Here is a 19,450-nt window from a genome sequence, read left to right on the forward strand (position 1 = left end):
GGCCTGAGTGAATTTCTACTGATCTTACTTTTCTACTATTAAACTTCAGTTTCCTGATGGTTAGATCCATAGAGGGACTATGAGCCTTAGCACTTCCCTTAGTACACAGGAGAAGATGCCTTAATCCCAAGTCATACCATTGAGCCATTTAGCTCAGTATTGTCTACACTGACTGGCAGCAGCTCGCACGTTTTTAAGTTATTAAGTAATTAGCAAGTGCCAACTGGGACATTAAAAAGAAAAAAAGACTTCCAGCTATGCTGGAGGCAGGTGTGTATGTCTCCATTCTAACCTCAGGGGGGCAGTGAAGATATAAACCTCACAGTTCTGCAGTCTTCATTATGAGAATTGGGCTCCTTTGCACCTCTGATGGAGGAAGCTTCCAGACGGTCACTATTTGGGGGGTGAGATTAAGTCACATACTTGTGAATCCAGGTTGAGCCATGGAAATAGATTTGGAGCTCTTAGGGAAACCCACCCCAACTCAAAGAGGGTATGCAGAGCATAACTATCATGGCTAGTAGCCATTGATGGACCTCTCCTCCATGAATTTGTCTAATCCTCTTTTAAAGGTTGGTGGCTATTTCTTGTGGAGGTGAGTTCCACAGTTTAACTATGCACTGCATGAACAAGTCCTTCCTTTTATCTGCCCAGAATCTTCCAGCATTCAGCTTTCATTGGATGCACATTAGTTCTAGTGAAGCAAATCAGAGTGAATGCTTGTTATACAAGCCAGCGTCATCTAATCACCCTTCATTGAATGCTCAGTAAATAGGTTCTCTCAAGGTGCCCTTGGTTAAAGGAGAGCACAGGAACCTAGGAACCCTGCCTTATACAGAGTCGGACCACTGATCCATTTAGCTCAGGATTGTCTGCAATGATTGACAGCGGCTCTCCAGGGTTACAGGCAGGAGACATTCCCAGTTTTATCTGGAGATGTTGAGTCTTGAACCTGGGACTATCTGCATGCAAATCATGTTCTCTGCCTGTGAGCTATGATCCTACTGCTTTAAAAGAAAATGAAGGTACTAGTCCACATGATTCTAATTAAGGGTAAGTGGAAACACAGGGGGCTGCCTTATATCAGCTCAGTATTGTTGACACTGACTGGCAGTGAGTCTCCAAGGTTTCAGGCAAGCAGTCTTTCCCAGCCCTTTCTGGAGATGACATTGGAGATCAAACCTGGGATCTTCTACATGCAAGGCAGATGCTCTATCACTGAGCTAAGAAAAATAGTTCAACAAGAAAAAGTCCCCAAGATAATTATTTTAACGAGGAACGTGCATGACGGCTTGGCCTTGAGTTGATTTAACAGCACAGTTCACTCTGAGATAAGTCTTTACTTTCCCAGCTACGTGTTCATAGGACTATAGAAACCAAAGTATATTTGGTGTTCCCACAGCCCGTGAAAATTGTTGTGAGAAAAATAATAGAGTACCCACATCCCCACCGCCAACCAGCTGTTTCTAACAGGAAATCACGACAACTTTCCAGCATTCCCAAGTCTGCTCTGGAAACCCAGCGCAGTGGAATGTGTAGGAGAACAGCTCCCTGCCTTAAGTCTGCTGCTAACGAAATGATTTAATTACCGCAGCTATAAAAAGAAATATCAGCCTTGCACTCAAAACACCCGACTCAGCCTGATTGAGAAATGAGGAGTCTGGCAGGAAGGTGAAGGTCTTAATGAACCACCAAGAACATCGCAACTCTCCCCAGACTTACTGTTTAATATTTGCAAATGTCAGAACATGAGGAGAGCCTGATGGATCAGCCCAGTGGCCCATCCCATCCAGAATCGTGTTCTCAAAATAGCCAACCAGATGCCCCCAATAGGAAACCCTCGAGAAAGACCTGAACACAAGAGCACTCCCCATGCTTACAGTTTCCAGCAACTGGCATTCAGAAGCATTGCTGTGGAGGCAGATCATAACCATCATAGCTAGTAGCCATCAATAGCCCTCTCCTCCGTGAATCTGTCTGATCCTCTTTCAAAGCTGTCCAAGCTGGTGGCCATCCCTGCCTACTGTGGGAGGGAGTTTCATAGTTTAATTAGGCACGGTGGGAGGAAATCCTCCCTTTTACCTGTCCTGAATCTTTCCAACATGCAAGTGGGAGAAGGGCAGTAGCTCATTGGTAGAACATACAGAAGGTCACAGGTTTGATCTGCCACATCTCCTGGTGGGGCTGGGAAGGTCCCATGCCTGAAACCCTGGAGAGCTGCTGCCAGTCAGTGCAGAAAATACTGAAGAGAACTGGATGAATGGGAGACTGTTCTACTCCTGTTCCTGCAGGGTAGGGGGTTTAGAGACTCTCACTGACCCTTGTTTTCCAGGTGAGGCTGCATGAAAGAGAAGATTAGAGCAGCTCTGCTGGATCAGTATCCTGTATCCCACAGTGGCCCTTCCGACGGCTCCAGGAAACTTACAGGTGGGGCATGAAGGCAACAGTGCTCCTTTACTGTTACTCAGAAGAACATAAGAAAAATCTGGCTGTTGGATCAGGTTTAGCCATCTGGTACGGCATCCTGTTCTCACAGCGGCCAACCAAATGCAGGACATGAACTCAACAGCCCTCCTTCTGCTTTAGATTCCTCCCAGCCAGGGGCATTCAGAGACATACTGCCTCTGTTGGTGGAGGTAGAACTTAGCTGTTGTGGCTAGTAGCCTTTGAGAGCCTCTATAAATTGGAACTGGACACTGGGCTTACAGAAGGCAAGGCAAAGGTGTTCAAAAGTTGCAGATCGAGTTCCGTCCAAGTCACTTTTTAGGGTGGGCCAGAACTGTACATACTCACAGACTCCCAGCAAGCTACTGCCCAGCACCAGCAGACGCTGCCAAATTAGCCAGCCTCTGGAGGCAAGGGAACAAGCAGCCTCATCCAACTTAGCAACCCCAAGTGGGATACAATATCTCCCAATTGGGAAAGACCCTCTGCTGTAGATCCTGAATAGTCCTTGCAGTCAGGGCATAGCCAATTCACAAACTCAGCTTAAAGCTCTTTTTTTTGCCCATGATCTTAATCTCCTGGTCTTCAGGCAGACACATAGCAATGTGTGTGTTTAATATATTTATTGCCTTCCACACATATGCTTCGAGGTGATGCAGAAACCTCAGTAAACCAGCTAAAGGACAGTTAAAAGCTACAGAAAATGACGTCAGATAAATAATTAAGAAAATTCAAAACAGATACCCAGGGAGGCATTCATCCAGCTGGGAATGCTTGCAGAAATGTCTTCAGATGTTCCCAGAAAGTGCAGAGAGGAGACACCTGTTATATCTCAACAGGCATGCTGTTCCATAGCACAAGGCTGTCAGTCTGAAATCTCTGCTCCGGGTTACACTGGAATTCGCAAAACAAGCTCTCCTGCAAGCCACAGTGATTTACTGGTATATAAGCAATTCTCATTTCCCCCTCTCTTGTGTGTGTGTGAGAGAGGGAGGGGGGAGAGGGAGGGAAGGATCTTGATTGTCTTGGACAGGCAGAACTCCAAGTTCTACAGAGAAACACAGTGACCTCTGAATGACCCAAGAATACCCCCAGGTGCCTGTGCAGCTGAAACAACCTTGAATCCCTTTGTTTCTGCAACAAGATGAAGTTGCTCACAGTCTGTACATCTTCCTGCCTAGAATGTAGACCACAAGACAATGTTTAAGGTTGACGGCCAGTCTCTGCCTGGTGTTTCCATGATTGCAAGTCTTAAGTCAGGCCCCTTTTGTTCAACGAACTCCATCCGTTGGCTTGTGCGAGGGGAAGAAAGCCCGTCCGCCCGCGTTCCTGGAGAATGCTGTTCCTTCCAGAATGTTGAAATCACTTGATTGTCCTGAGCTGAAAGGAGCAGAGAGGGGGCTGCTCGCTGCAAGGAGGCTGTCAGCTTCCACTTGGCACAAAAGCTCATCAGGAGGAGGAATTTCTGATTGCAGCAAAAAGCGTAGCCTGCTCTCGCCAGAGGACAGGCTCTCATCATTGTCTGCACTGTGGCAAATCGATGTGGGAATGCGAGTAAGAGAGCAGACAAAGAGGGGCTTAGCAGACCCTCATGGGATGCCAGTCAAAAACACCCTCCGTGGGGGGAATGTCACGTGAGAAAGATAATTGCATCATCAGGCTTCCCCAAGCTGGTGCCCTCCAAGTGCTTTGGATATACAGCTCCCATCATCCCCAGCCGGCATGGTACAATAGCTTTAAATACCCACTCCACTCATTTTTCATGTCCGCTAAGCTAAGCAGTTGGCTCCTTACCTCTCTCACTCTGACCTAGCCACTGTGATCCACGTGACGGTCACCTCCAGACTAGATTATTGTAACTCGCTCTACGTGGGGCTGCCCTTGAGACTGACCAAGAAACTCCAGTGGGTGCAGAATGCCGTGGCGAGACTCCTTACGGGGTCCTCGCTGTGAGATCACATTCACCCAGTGCTATACCAGCTGCACTGGCTCCCGGTGGAGTACAGGATCAGGTTTAAGGTGCTGGTTTTAACCTTCAAAGCCCTATATGGCCTAGGACCCTCGTACCTACGGGACCGCCTCTCCTAGTATGTCCCACAGAGGAACTTACGGTCTTCAAACAAAAACATCTTGGAGGTCCCAGGCCACGGAGAGGTTAGGCTGGCCTCAACCAGAGCCAGGGCTTTTTCGGCTGTGGCTCCAATCTGGTGGAACGCTCTGTCACAAGAGACTAGGGCCTGCGGGACTTGACATCTTTCCGCAGGGCCTGCAAGACAGAGCTGTTCCACCAGGCCTTTGGCCAAGGCACAGCCTGACTCCCTCCTTTGGCAATCTTCACAGAACTCTAGCCCAATGGTTGCCATTAATTTGATTTGAATTAATTTTATAATGAAATGATTTTAGAATATTGTATTATTTTATTGTTGTTAGCCGCCCTGAGCCCGGCTTCGGTTAGGGAGGGCGGGATATAAATAAAAAATTATTATTATTATTATTATTATTATTATTATTATTATTATTAAGCATGTTACATGCCACCCCAATCGCAGAGCAGTCAAGAGATTCCAGGCACCTCAGGCTTAGGCTTCTGTTTCCTTGGAATGAGGCTCAGCAAAGATTGTGGTTCCTTTAAGATATATCTACGCATATATGCAACCTGAGCACAGGATGGAGCGGCTCACATCATTAACACCCCAACAGATCTTGCTTCTCGCTTAGCCACAGCTTTGGATCCAGCACAGTGCAAACACGTCTCTGTGTCTCCAGCTTCCAGCCTGATTCCAGTTCCCCCATAACAGTGGCTGTTCTTCTACCGAGCAGCTAGGTAAGGGGGTGTGAAGAAAAGGCCCATCCATTGGCCTGGAGCTCACCATCACTTATTGGTAGTCACTTATTGGGACGCAAATGGCACTGTGGTCTAAACCACTGAGCCTCTTGGGCTTGCCGATCAGAAGGTCAGCGGTTCGAATCCCCGCGACGGAGGTGAGCTCCCGTTGCTCTGTCCCAGCTCCTGCCAACCTAGCAGTTCGAAAGCACACCAGTGCAAGTAGATAAATAGGTACTGCTGTGGCGGGAAGGTAAACGGCATTTCCGTGCGCTCTGGTTTCCATCATGGTGTTATGTTGTGCTAGAAGCGGTTTAGTCATGCTGGCCACATGACCTGGAAAGCTGTCTGTGGACAAACGCTGGCTCCCTCGGCCTTTGACTGGACTTAACCATCCAGGGTTCCTTTACCCTTTTTTTAAAAAAAACCTTTTTATTGGTAGCTCTTGCAACCTAGCTCATTCTTTTGGGATACTGATGAGGACACTTGTTCCCAGCTAAGGTCACTGTCCCACAAAACTCATCTGACTAGTTCAGCAACCTCTTCTTGTCCTATTTTAACCCCACTGGGCACAGGACCTCAGCAGTTAGAAGGGACTTAGGACATGGGTAGGCAAACTAAGGCCCGGGGGCCAGATCCAGCCCAAGCACCTTCTAAATCCGGCCTGCAGACAGTCCAGGAATCAGCGTGTTTTTACATGAGTAGAATGTGCCCTTTTATTTAAAATGAACCTCTGTGTTATTTGTGGGGCCTGCCTGGTGTTTTTACATGAGTAGAATGTGTGCTTTTATTTAAAATGTATCTCTGGGTTATTTGTGGGGCATAAAAATTCATTCATTTCCCCCCCCCAAAATATAGTCCGGCCCCCAGAAGGTCTGAGGGACAGTGGACAGGCCCCCTGTTGAAAACGTTTGCTGACCCCTGACTTAGGGGATCATCAAGAACAAACATAGGCAAACTTGGCCCTCCAGATGTTTTGGGACTACAATTCCCATCATCCCTGACCACTGGTCCTGTTAGCTAGGGGTGATGGGAGTTGTAGTCTCAAAACATCTGGACGGCTAAGTTTGCCTATACCTGATCCAGAAGGATCTCCCAAACCTACAACAATAATTTTTTTTAGCCTGAATAAGTGCAAGAAGCACTGTGTTAAGAGTATACCATCACTGTGTAGCTGTGAAGGCAGCAAAGGTAGCTTTCCTGCTTCCGTCACACCCTTTGGTTTCACAGGTGTTAGATGCTGACAAGCCAAGCTCCCGCCACCAATCACGTCGCAGCATTTTGCAGCAGCCGCAGCTTCTGGATCAAGCACAAGCCCCACACATCATTGGCGTTGTGTTCGCTTTCCACACACCGCATAGAGATAAGGTTTATATCCGAAGCAGTGTAGAAATGGCGTGTGTAAACAATATGGCACTTTCAGCTTTCATCCCAGTTTATAGAGGCCAGACAAACTGGGTTGAGGCTGCAAGGAGCTTCCTAGAGGAGCAGGAAACAGACAGGGCTCCTTTGGGGTTTGGGGAGGCACGAGGCACACCTCTTGCGCCAAGAGAGCAGCTGTTTCAGATGGAAAAGCTGAACGTGTAGCTGGAAGGAATTAGCACATTTAAGGAGCAGATGGGCAAAACTTGCGGAGAGGAATAAGCAGACCATGTGACTGTTCAGAGTGGAGGCGGCCTGGCAATATAAAACAGAGGTATGGGGAAAGAGTATTTTAGGAACAAGGGTTTGAGGAACGGCGAGAGTGAGACGTCAGGTTTGGCAAAAAGGAAAACAAAAACCCAAGACTACTATCAGGACTGAGGAACATTTTCTTTTTCTGCTCCAGGGGCCGCATTCCTTACTGGGGGGCCTGCTGGGGGCCACATGCCAGTGGTGGGTGGGGCCAGAGACCCAGGGTTCAAATACTGACCCAGCCATGGGTGAGTCACTGCCTTTTTTGTGTCATTTTTTAAAAAGAAGTTTGCAAGTCAAGGTGCAAATGTGGAAAAGGAAGAAACGGAGAGTGCCCCCAAACTGGCAGATCAGTCCTTCCCTACTGGATGTGGCTGGAGGCAGAATCCTAGATTCAGGAAGTGCAGTTTGGCAGGGCTTTGTTTACATCCTCGGGCTTGCTTGCAACTGGACCTCTGGTGGACTCGTAAGGCTCTGCCACAGTGCCTGGTTCTCCTTGGCCAAACTGCTGCGATGGAACAGCACACAGAGAGAGCTCTCGCCCACAAATCCATGCAGCTCACTCAGCAAAAAATAAAATAAAATTGGGCCAGTGGACAAGCATCCCAGCACATTGAGAGCTTTGATGCCAGGCTGAGAGGCAGGAGGTGTTTGAGAGGTTTAATAGGATGGGGACAATACCCAGGAGCCAGGAGGAGTGGCGGTGGGAGAGGAGGATAAACAGCAATGGCTTTTAGCACTATGCAAAGAGAGGCAAGGGAGAGATGCCCTTGCAGGAGCCAACAGAAAAGGCCATATTTTAAGTATTCTTCACCAGGCCGGCAAATAAGCACTCTGGAAAGTGATGCAAAAGATATGTATATCGAACGAGCTGATTGTTGTACTTGAGCAGTAGAGCAGTTTGATAAATGTGTAGTCTGCTGGAATAGGACTCCAATCAGGCCCCACAGTCAATAATCAGGGGTGATGGGAGTTGTAGTCCGGGGTGGGTGGGTGATGAGTTCCTCCCCCTTGTTTTAGGTCAGCCTCCCCGAACCTGGTATGCTCCAGGTCTTTCGGGTTCCTATCATCTCTCCAGCCTGAATGTCTAGAACTTGGAGGGCACCCAGAGCAGGAATGAGAATGTAAGAGCCTGCCAGATCAGGGCAACGGCCCATCTAGACCGGAATCCTGGTCTCACAGTAGCCAAACAGCCAAACCCACAAACAGGACTTGAACACAAGACCCTTCTTCCCTCCTGAAATTTCCAGCAACTGGTGTTCAGAAGCAGGGCTGCCTCCGATCGTGGAGACAGACAATAGCCATCACGGCTAGCATCCATCAATAGTCCTCCCCTTCGCAAATTTGTCACTTTTAAAGCCATCTATGTTGATAGACATCACCGTCTCCTGAGTGAGTTCCATAATTTTAACTCTCTGCTGTGTGATGAAATCCTGTCCTGAATCTTCCAACATTCAGCTTCACGAGTCCGAATCCTGCTCACTTTCTCCATGTCATGCTTGCGTTTTATAAACTTCTATCATGTCACCTATTATGAGCATTTCCCTTTTCACTCTGCTGACCTCCTGCCTAGACTACTGTATTGCACTGAATGTGGGGTAACCCTTGAAGACAGTCCAGAGGTTGCAGCTTCAAGATGTTGCTGGGCTAAAACTCCCACCATCCGTGATTGTCGGTGGCTGATACTTATGGGGTACTGGAGCCCGACATCACCCAGAAGGACCCCATTGCCGCTCTATGGAATTTGGAGCAAATTAAAGGTCAACACGAACATCTATGGGGATTCACTGGAACTCAGGCGTTCTCTTCCTAAGTTAGAGTTCACATTTCTTGGATTGCTGAGCATTCTTTATGAATTCCGTGGGTGTGAACACCTGCCTGCTAGGAGGCAGCCGTGATGGTTGGCACCAGCTGCCTGTGGGCACATTCACACAACATCCTCACACATTCGTTGCGACAGACAGCCAAGCCTTTGCCTACACAACACATAGGGAAAAGAGACGTTTTCCTCCTTTGAGGCAGCTGCTGAACATTTGGGACAGACTCAACTGTTCCCATTTTTTCATGGAGGCCAACACCAGCAGGAGAGAAATCTCACTCCCCACTCCAACCCCAAATATAGAAAATTGCCTAATCCCAGGCCAATCTGGTTCAGGCATCGTATGCTTCACCACTGATGCAATACTGACAGCTGTCTGAGTCCTCCCATAGGACCATTAAACCCAGAGTCTAAATTTACCTAGATGCCCAGAATCTGCAATCAGAGCTTTTAAAGAAAAATTGAAACGTCAGCTATTGAACTTATTAACCTTAATGGCTGCATTCTCTTTCCACTGTCAGAGGCAACAAAACTTCTGAATTCCAGCTGCTGAAAACCACATGAAGAGAGAATGCTCTTGGGCTCAGATTCCGTTTGCAAGCTTCCCATTCGGGCATCTGGTTGGCCACTGTGAGAACTGGATGGGGCACTGGCCTGAACACAAGAAGAGCCGTGCAGGATCAGGCCTGTGGCCCATCTAGTCCAGCATATCCCGCTCTCACAGTAGCCAACCAGATGCCCCAATAGGAAGTCCACAAACAGGACTTGCACACATTACTCCCCTCTTGCCATTTCCAGAATCTGGTACTCAGAAGCATTGCTGCCTCAGACTGTGGAGACAGGAGCATAGCCATTGTGGCTGGTAACCGTGGATTTGTCGTCTCCTCCTCCATGAATTTGCCCTGCCCTCTTTTTAAAGCCACACACGAGTCAGTGGCTCCTGCAGGAGTGAGTTCCGCAGATTAACCAATCGCTGAAGACAATACCGAGCCAATGGTTTGACTCAGTATAAGGCAGCATCCTCTGTTCCTACAGACCTGCTGGCATAAATGACAGGTAGCAACATCTGCAGGGTCACCGATCCCCCCCTCCCTTGCTTTATAAGCAAGTGATCACCCACCATATTAACTGAGGACCCTCGTACCTACGGGACCGCCTCTCCCAGTATGCCCCACGAAGAGCCTCAAGGTCCATAAACAGCAACACCCTAGAGGTCCTGGGCCCTAAGGAAGTTAGATTGGCTTCAACCAGAGCCAGGGCCTTCTCAACACTGGCTCCAGCCTGGTGGAACGCTCTGCCACATGAGACCAGGGCCCTGCAGGATCAGATTTCTTTCTGCAGGGCCTGTAAGACAAGAGTTGTTCCGCCTGGCCTTTGGCTTGGAGCCAATTTGATTCCCTCCCTCTCTTTCTTTTTTCCCTTTCTCCTCCTGTGATGAGGCTACATTTTAATGTTTTAATGTTGTATTTTAATTTTGTTTTTAAGTTGTATTCATTCAACTTGTTTTTATTACTGCTTGTTAGCCGCCCTGAGCCCGGCCTTGGCTGGGGAGGGCGGGGAATAAATAAAAATTATTATTATTGTTATTAATTTCCCCACCCCCAACATGCATAGAGATCTTCTGGGTTTTTTTTTTTTTTTAAGGCTGGGCAAGGAAAGCACAAACCACTTCGCTTTCGTTTTCAGCACTAGGAGCTGATTGATTGTTTATTCAGATGAGAGACTAGCAAGACGGCAAAGGGTGGGGTGGGGGTGGGGAGACTCTAAAAAGGCGCATGGGCATCATCATCATCACCACCACCTCCCTGACTCGCATAGCCACAGCACGGTGCACGTGATCTCACGCTGATCGTCGAACTTCTGCACATGTACAAAGGGCAAAAAGAGAGAGAGCTGAGTGCAGGGCTCTCGAGAACAGGCAGAACGTCAGCCGAGGGGAACAGGGAGGCAGGAATTCTGAAGTTGACATGCAACACACACGCACACAGCAAAAATCTCCCATCCCCTCTGCAGAGATCTTCTTCCCAGCACCTCTACGTTTCCCCCAAAGCTGAAGACTGGGTCCCGGCTGCTCTCCAACATCCCCCAACCTCACCCCACCCCTGCCCTCCTTGCCGGTTCCCAACTTCTAGGCGATTAATGCTGTCGTTTCAGAAGCGTTGAAAACACAGCTTGGGTCGGGAGGGGTTTGATCCCACAAAGAGAGGGGCAGGCCTGGAGGGGTTTGGGGTGTTTTTTGTTTCTTTGTTGGTCCCAATGAAATCTCACCACTGCTTCTGGGATGGGGGGGTGGGGAGGAGGAGGTGGGTTTGGGAGGGAAGGGGCAGAAAAGAGACGGGAGGGCAGCAGCAGCAGCGCATGGAGGAGACTTCAGTTCTTCAGGATGGTTTCGTAGGCCTGGAAAACGTGCTGGGCCACTTCAGGAGCCCGACACTTCAGAGACAGCTGCAGGAGAAAAGGAGGAAGAGGGAAATATATGTATTTATGTATCCCTCTCTTTCTCTCCCTCTGAACGCAGAAGTGCAGAGTTTCTTACTAGGCCAGCAGTGTTAGTAAACTGGAGCATATTTAATCCAGGAGACGGGGGGAGAGGAAAAAAATAAAAGACGACATGCTCAGAGATTAAAAGGAGGACGGTTATGCCAAGTTATCAGTGGGTGGAAAAGAGAGCGGCAGCTGCAGTTTTAGCTCAAGGCGGCCTTTTCCAGATTGGAAGTTTCCCCTCCCGTCCTTCCCCTGAAACAAATGTCACAACTGCACCGTATAATCAAAGCACCGCTTTACCGCGTCATGGCTCCACCCACCCGAGGATCCTGGGAGTTGTAGTTCATTAAGAGATGTTAGGAGAGAGCTTTACAGTTCCCCTCACAGTGCTACAATCCCCAGAGTGGTCAACCCCTCTTTCCAGGCATCTCTGTGAATTGTAGCTCTGTGAGCAGAACTAAAGGGCTCTCTCCTAACAACTCTCGGTGCCCTTAACCAACTACAACTCCCAGGATTCTGCGGGGCTTGGGGGGGGGAAGAGCCATTGCTGTTAAAAGTGGTACTGCAGTGCTTTAAATGAATATTGTGGGCACAGCCAATCCCTCCCTCTATCAAAGGTGCTGATGTCAGCAAGGGACTCAGTCAGGGATGATGGGACTTGCAAGTCCAGTGTCATTGGGAAGCTGCCAGGTCGGTGGAACTGCTCTAACCACTACACCAGCTTGTCTCTCTAGGGTTTTTAGAGACAGCACTGGTCCAGCTTGTGTTAATAACCTGGGAAAGGGAGGGGTACCCATTATGGAGGTTCATAAAAAACTTTTGTTTTAAAATGCCTGCTCCAAAGGTCTTATCTTACTACACTAGGGATTATATAGCTATAGCAGTTAGTACAGTGGTGCCCCCCAAGACGAATGCCTCGCAAGACGGAAAACTCGCTAGACAAAAGAGTTTTCCGTTTTGGAGGTGCTTCGCAAAACGAATCTCCTATGGGCTTGCTTTGCAAGACGAAAATGTCTTGCGAGTTCCTGCGGGGTTTTTTTCCTCCCCCCCCTTTTTCTAAGCCGCTAAGCTGCTTATCAGCTGATCCGATAAGCTGATAAGCCGCTAAAAGCCTCTAAAAGCCGCTAATAGCGCTAATACGCTAATCCTTCAATGGGCTTGCTTCGCAAGACGAAAAAACCGTTAGACGAAGAGAATCACAGAACGGATTATTTTTGTCTTGCGAGGCACCACTGTATCTTGACCCTGCTCCACTCTGTTGAAATTTCAGCCTTCATGACATAGGAAAACAGCCAAGTAAACAGCTGTTTTCGTGGAGGAGGGTCAAGATATTAACTGATATGCTTGAAATTTCAGATATGGCTATATAATCCCTAGTGTAGTAAGATAAGACCTTTGGAGCAAGCATTTAATAAAACAACACATGTTTTTTATGAACCGCCCTAGTACCCACTGAAAGGGCAGACTGGCCTTGCCACACAAGGTGAAAGGAGAAACTCTGGTTCTGAGCAAGGTATTATTTCAGTGATGGTGAAACCTGCAGCCATCTGCTGAACTACAATTCCCATCATCCCTGACCATTGTGGACATGGTTGCTGATGGGAGTCCCACAACATCTGGATTAACACCCATTCTCTCCTCCCCCCCCCCCCCGTCACCGGTGTCATTGCTCTTCTGAAGTCTTCCCCCCTCCCACCGCTGGCATGGTCTGTTATCTGTTAGGGTGGTGCTTGCTTGGTGGTGCAGCACTGCCAAAAAGAACATCAGGCGCAAGCTGGCAGGGGGAGGGGCTGGAATAAAATGGCAGGGGGTGAAGTGGAGAGTAAGCAGCTGGATTCAGAAGATTTCTTTTTTTAAAAAAATAGAATGAAAAGCACACAAATATTCTGCTAACCTCCAAATCCTGAAAGATCAGGGAGGGGCGGGCCCATGGGGAGGGCGGATGGACATGGAAAAACAAAAACACACACATACAAATAGATTAAATTGTCACCCCAAATGTGGGGGGGGGGGAGAATGTTTCATAACCAAAGCAGGAAGGAAAAACAAGAGCACGCCACCAGTTCTATCCGATGGGGCAGGATGGGGCGGGGAAGCAGGTGGATATGTTTTTGGTAATCATGTCTCATTTCAGATGTATGGAAAGGGTGGGGCTTCAACTACAGGCCCTTCTCCAGAGACCCCCAAATAATGGGGGGGGGGGGGGAACACCAGAGAGACTTCTTGGTGGCAGCACCCTGACTATGGAATGCTCTCCCCATGAGGTTTGCTTTTTAAGAAATTCACAGGCTTTTTAACCCAGCCCATTCCTCCTCCCTCACCTGATTTTTTTTTTTTTTGAGGCTGCTTTCTTAGGCACTGTGCAAAAATGAGAAACTCCACAGGCCTGATACCAGCAGTCAGCCAGATCAGGCACTTGTGGGCCCTGGTGGCATGTGTTTGATAAGTAGTGGTGTGGCCGGGTCAGGATGGAGAGGGACACTTGGCCAGTGCCCAACCCAGCTGACTACTTGCACCAGCCCTGGGGTATGGCTTATCTTACTATAGAATAAGACTGCAAGGTTTTCATCACTTTGTCCTTGTGGGATGTTTTCCAATGTTCTAAAGGGAGGGGAAAAGTCACTCTGTGAAAACGGAGTTTCTTAAGGTGGGAAGGGAAGATCTAAGGTGCTATCTGTGGGGTGACCAGGTGGGCAATGATTTTTGCACCACACCCAGCAAATTTTAAAAGCACCTGTTAATATCACTGAATCGTCTATGCCTAAAACAATGATAGAACTATACAGAGAACCTCTGCAAAGAGCAGGGAGGTGCACAAGAAGGGCCATACCGTGAAGTTATTGCTCCCAGGTTGGATCCGCAGCTCTGCCAGGACCCAGATGCCATTGGTCAGCTTGAGGGACTGGTACAGCATGTCTTGGCCTTCAACATTCCTCTTTGCAATGGTGAAGATGTTGCTTCCTTGAAGCTTGCTGCTAACTGCATCTGTGGGACCAGATACACATACACACATGCAAATAAATCGTGGCACTATTGCACATGCACACAAAACTGAATGGACACCAGCTTCAGTTTGCTTGAGGCTTCCAGCTCTCAGATGAAAAGAAAGAATCAAGTTCCTAGTTCTTATGTTTGCAGAAGAACACTGCTGCTGGCTGTCGGTGTAGATAATACTGAGAGATATGGACCAATGAGTCTGACTCAGTATAAGGAGCTTCCTAGGAAAATTAAATTTATTCAGTGCATTTCCATCCTGCTTTCCCCCCTCTTAAGGAGCTCAAGGTAATGCACATTCTTCTCCTCCCCTTCTTTAATCCACACAACGACCCTGCGAGGGAGGTTAGGCTAAGAGGTAGTGACTGGCTCAAGCTAACCCAAGTGAGATCCACGGCCAAGTGGGGATTTGAACCCTGGCCTCCCAGGTCCTAGTCTGGCACTCTAACCGCTACACCACAATAGGTAATGTAACGGCACTGCCCCACCAAACTCAGTCAGCCCCCACCTGCAAGCCTTCCTACTTAACCACCAGTCAAGGGCATGGGAGTGTCCAATCAGCTTCTTCCTCCTCCTAAGTCTCAATGCTGTCCCTATAGAACTCAGAAGGGAGGAGGACAAAGGAGAAACTAAGAATGAGTTGGCTCTGCATGTTACTGGCTTTGGCGCCACCTACTATGCGGGTGGCGCTGTGGTCTAAACCGCAGAGCCTAGGGCTTGCTGATCAGAAGGTTGGCAGTTCGAATCCCCGCGACGGGGTGAGCTCCCGTTGCTCAGTCCCAGGTCCTGCCAACCTAGCAGTTTGAAAGCATGAAGTGCAAGTAGATAAATAGGTACTGCTCCGGCGGGAAGGTAAATGGCGTTTCCATGCGCTGCTTTGGTTCGCTAGAAGCGGCTTAGTCACACTGGCCAAATGACCCGGAAGCTGTACGCCAGCTCCCTCGTCCAATAAAGCGAGATGAGCGCCGCAACCCCAGAGTTGTCCACAACCGGACCTAACGGTCAGGGGTCCCTTTACCTTTTACTGTTGGGCTCCCTGCCTTCTGCCCTACCGGTCCCAAAGGGCACCGGTTGTCACAGGTCAAAAGGCTCTCTACTGGAGGGTCGCTACTGTTGGGTCCATACGAGTGGAAGTGGCAACCTGCCCTAGCTCCTTAGTACAACAGCATACCAGTTTACGAATTCCAGCTTGCCGTCGCCGTTATGTGCCTAGAAACCACAGCGAAGCTGGTCTGAGCTCTCTAGAGAACAGGAGGGCATATAAGCAAACGGTCAGCAGCTATTCTAGATTAGACAGCTCTCTTCTCACCTGCGCCAAGAGGGCAGTCTTTGATCTGGAACTGTGCTTCATTCTCGTTGGGGATGTCCTTCCAGGTAGCCAGGAACATCTGTCGCTCTGGAGGAGGAAGAAGCAGAAGCAGAAGCAGAAGCAGAAGCAGAAGCAGAAGCAGAAGCAGAAGCAGAAGCAGAAGAAGAAGAAGAAGAAGAAGAAGAAGAAGAAGAAGAAGAGTTTGGATTTGATATCCCGCTTTATCACTACCTGAAGGAGTCTCAAAGCGGCTAACATTCTCCTTTCCCTTCCTCCCCCGCAACAAACACTCTGTAAGGTGAGTGAGGCTGAGAGACTTCAGAGAAGTGTGACTGGCCCAAGGTCACCCAGCAGCTGCATGTGGAGGAGCAGAGACGTCTACCGCTCTTAACCACTACACCACACTGGTTCTCCAGTGTGGGTTGGATGTGGGGGGAAGAGGGGGAAGCCTTTCCAGAAAAGGGTCCCTCCTTTAAAGCGACGCAGGAGCCACCTCTCCTAAGAAACCTGGGTCCGCAACTGCTTTTATCACTGAGCTACCAGCCTCTTCCCCAGGTCTAGTACTCCAAAGAGTGTAGAATGGCAGGTGCTTCTATCTTTATGGTGGTCTTCAAGTCTCACTTGGGGTCTAGCATAAGGAAGGTGTTGGAAGACTCGGGGCAGACGAACGGAAGCACTTCCTCCACCCAGCACCAAGTTAAAACTGTGGAATTTGCCCCCAGAAGTGGTGCAACCAACTCTCTGACGGCTTTCAAGGGGGATTAGTCAAATTCACGGAGGGTAGGAGCTGTCCATGGTTATGTTCATGCCTCTGCTGTCAAGAGGCAGTGCAGGGAATCACAAGGGGAGGGTGTGTGGATGTTGCACTCGGGTCCTGCTTGTGGGGTTCTCATTGAGGCATCCGGTTGGGTCACTGTGAGAACAGGATGCTGGACTGGATAGGCCCCCTTTGGTCAGATCCAGCCACTAGGTTCTTGCTGGGTTCTTATGGAACCCCAGGCTCAGACTGTCACTCTGCTCTGAAGCTCGCTCATCTGATCTAGGGGAGTCAACCCCACTCTCTGTGGCTCATGAAGACTTGGGCCACCTTCACACCACAACATTTAAAGCCCATTCTGAACAGTCATGGCCTCCCCCTGCCCCCGAGAAACCTGGGAGTTGTAGTTTAAGGGCGATGAGGGTTGATAGGAGGCCCCTGTTCCCCTCCCAGAGCTCGATTCTCAGAGTGATTTAACCATCCACAGCCTGGTTTCAACCAGGGCTAGGGCCTTTTCAGCACTGGCCCTGATGTGAACGCTCTGTCACAAGAGACTAGGGCCCTGGGGGACTTGACATCTTTCTGCAGGGCCTGCAAGACAGAGCTGCTCCACCTAGGCTTTGCTTTGGACTCGGTCTGACCCTTATGTTTCCCTCCCCTTATGGTCTTGATTTATCAGCTACTTTAAAATGAGGCTGCATTTTAAATTGCACTTTAACCTGTATTTTAAATTGGGGGTTTCCCCCCCTCTCTTTCCCCCCTATTATGTTTTTACTGTGATTTTATTGGTGTTAGCTGCCCTAAGCCTGGCTATGGCTGGGGAGGGCGGGGTATTAATAATAATAATAATAATAATAATAATAATAATAATAATAATAATAATAATTCCTGAGGAACTCTGGGAAGTGTAGTTCTGGGAGGGGAATAGGGAGTCTCTCCTAACAACACCAAACTACAGCTCCCAGAATTCTCTGGGGCAATCCCATGAGGGTATAAAGTGGTATTGCAGTGCTTAAAACACATGGTGTGGATGCGGCCGAAAATGCTACTCCTGGAGGAGGCACCCAAGTCTTTTTCATCCTTCCAGCTTCAGGGTCTTCCCGTCTTCTGCATCCCAGACTCTCACCAACCTACCCATTTTCCCGTCTTCCACAAAGAGGATGTGCAGAGGGTAGAGGGTGCTGAAGTAGAACACATCTATGTTGTTCTTCACGGCCACCTGGAACCAAACAGAGAAGCAGGGTGGGGAAGAAGAAGATAAGATTCTCTGGCTAGGCTGGGACCCACCAACAGACATTCCAGAACTGGGCTAGGAACACAAGCCACAATTCTGCAGGAGCACAGAGCACGGGACAGAACTTTGTTTCAGAATACTACTCAAGTTTCTAGCTCTTAAGATGTGTTCCAAAGCGTTACGGAGTCTGCTGAAACAGAAGCTGGTGCCTTGCAAAGGCTTGCATAAACGTGCATGCACGTGCATGTGTAAAAGCTTCCACTGATTTTCCATAGAACTGTACAGATCCACAAAGATAAATACTTGCCAAATTGCAAGTATATCACCTACAATTCTGGGCATCTGCTTGGCCACTGTGAGAAGAAGATGCTGGGCTAGACAGGCCCCTAAAAGATCCAGCCGGCTTTCCTTACGTTCTTGCAATAAGTAAGTCACATGTGGATCACCCTGCCACATTGTTGTGTGGGTTGATGATGGGCAAAACGGGGGTGGGGGGTGGGGTTCCTTTTATTTATCAATGTGACTGATGCGTGGCTCTCCAGAGCTCCAGACAAGAGCGTTTCCCTCGGGCCAGTCACAATGTCTCAGCCTGACCTACCTGACAGTGTTGTTGTGAGTATAAAATGGGGAGAAAGAGAACCACACACAGCACCTTGAGCTTGCTGGCGGGAAAGGTGTGATACAAATGGCCAGATCTAAAAATACTAGAAGAAATGTATTATTTCTCTACCAGATTTCTTCCTCTTTGGTTTTTGCCTGCACAAATATTAGGATTCCCTGGACACTGAGCTCCAGCGCCGAGGGCCTTCTGGCGGTTCCCTCATTGCGAGAAGTGAGGTTACAGGGAACCAGACAGAGGGCCTTCTCGGTAGTGGCACCTGCCCTGTGGAACGCCCTCCCAGCAGATGTGAAGGAAATAAGCAGCTATCTTCTCTTTTAAAGACATCCGAAGGCAGCCCTGTTCAGAGAAGTTTTTAATATTTAATGCTGTACTGTTTTTAACACTTGATTGGGAGCTGCCCAGAGTGGCTGGGGAAACTCAGCCAGATGGGCGGGGTATAAATAAATTATTATTATCATCATCATCATCATCATCATCATCATCATCATTATTACTATTATTATTATTATAGGAGAACAAATTGTCCTGAACCACTGGAGCTCTGTCTTCATTATTTCCTTGCCCCATTTTGTCCTGAGATTGTTTCTGATTTCTTATGGACAGAAGCCCTCAAGTGACAAACAAAAGCTGTGTTGTTCTTTCAGTTTCTGGAGTCCCCGACGATCCTTAGATGTTGGACCACTCCAGGTTTGCCACCGTTAATGGTTTTTCTGTTTAACATTGCTAACTGTCTTGAATGACCTTTTGTGCAACAGGCAGGAATTTTTATTTTTTAAATATTTCCCCTTGGGATTAAAATGAGGATACAGATATGACTTTTTTAAAGTTTAATTCTGCTGACGTTTAATTGTGTGTTTTTAAAAACGATTGCTTCCCCCCCCCCAATGATTTTCACTGTTTCTATTTTAGTTGCAAGCTGCCTTGAATCCCTGTGACGGGAAAAGGCAGGATATAAGTAAACAGAATAGAATAGAAATGACAAATAGATACCCAATGATAAATAGATGTCCAGTTCAGCACTGTCTACACCAACAGCCAGGGAGTTCAGGCAGGGGTCTCTCTCACAGTCCTACCTGGAAATGCCATTGGGGGTTGGCATTTTCTATAGGCATAGCAGATGCTCTTCCACTAAGCTACAGACCACATTAAGATTCTAGTCCATGTGGTTAAAAACAAACAAACTACAGCTGAGTTAAACAGCTACCCAATATTGAATCGGACCATGGGTCCGTCCAGTTCAGTATTGTTTGCACTGACTGCCAGCAGCTCTCTCTTGGGTTTCACACAG

General features: G+C 48.4%; 1 protein-coding gene across 3 annotated transcripts in view; it reads right to left on the reverse strand.

Annotated features, from left to right (window-relative positions):
- Positions 1-10,436: 10,436 nt before the first annotated feature.
- The window catches only part of AP1B1 (adaptor related protein complex 1 subunit beta 1), a 52,941-nt gene continuing 43,927 nt past the window's right edge, over positions 10,437-19,450 (reverse strand). For all 3 annotated transcript variants that reach the window (XM_081174790.1, XM_081174788.1, XM_081174789.1), the window contains 4 exons: positions 17,441-17,525; positions 15,550-15,636; positions 14,077-14,231; positions 10,437-11,207 (listed from right to left, as the gene is read on the reverse strand). In XM_081174790.1, coding sequence (XP_081030916.1) covers positions 11,133-11,207; positions 14,077-14,231; positions 15,550-15,636; positions 17,441-17,525 — 402 coding nt within the window. In that variant the 3' untranslated portion in view covers positions 10,437-11,132. The remainder of the gene's footprint in view (positions 11,208-14,076; positions 14,232-15,549; positions 15,637-17,440; positions 17,526-19,450) is intronic.

This window comes from Podarcis bocagei (assembly GCF_964188305.1).
Source record: "Podarcis bocagei genome assembly, chromosome: 16".
NCBI lineage: Eukaryota > Metazoa > Chordata > Lepidosauria > Squamata > Lacertidae > Podarcis > Podarcis bocagei.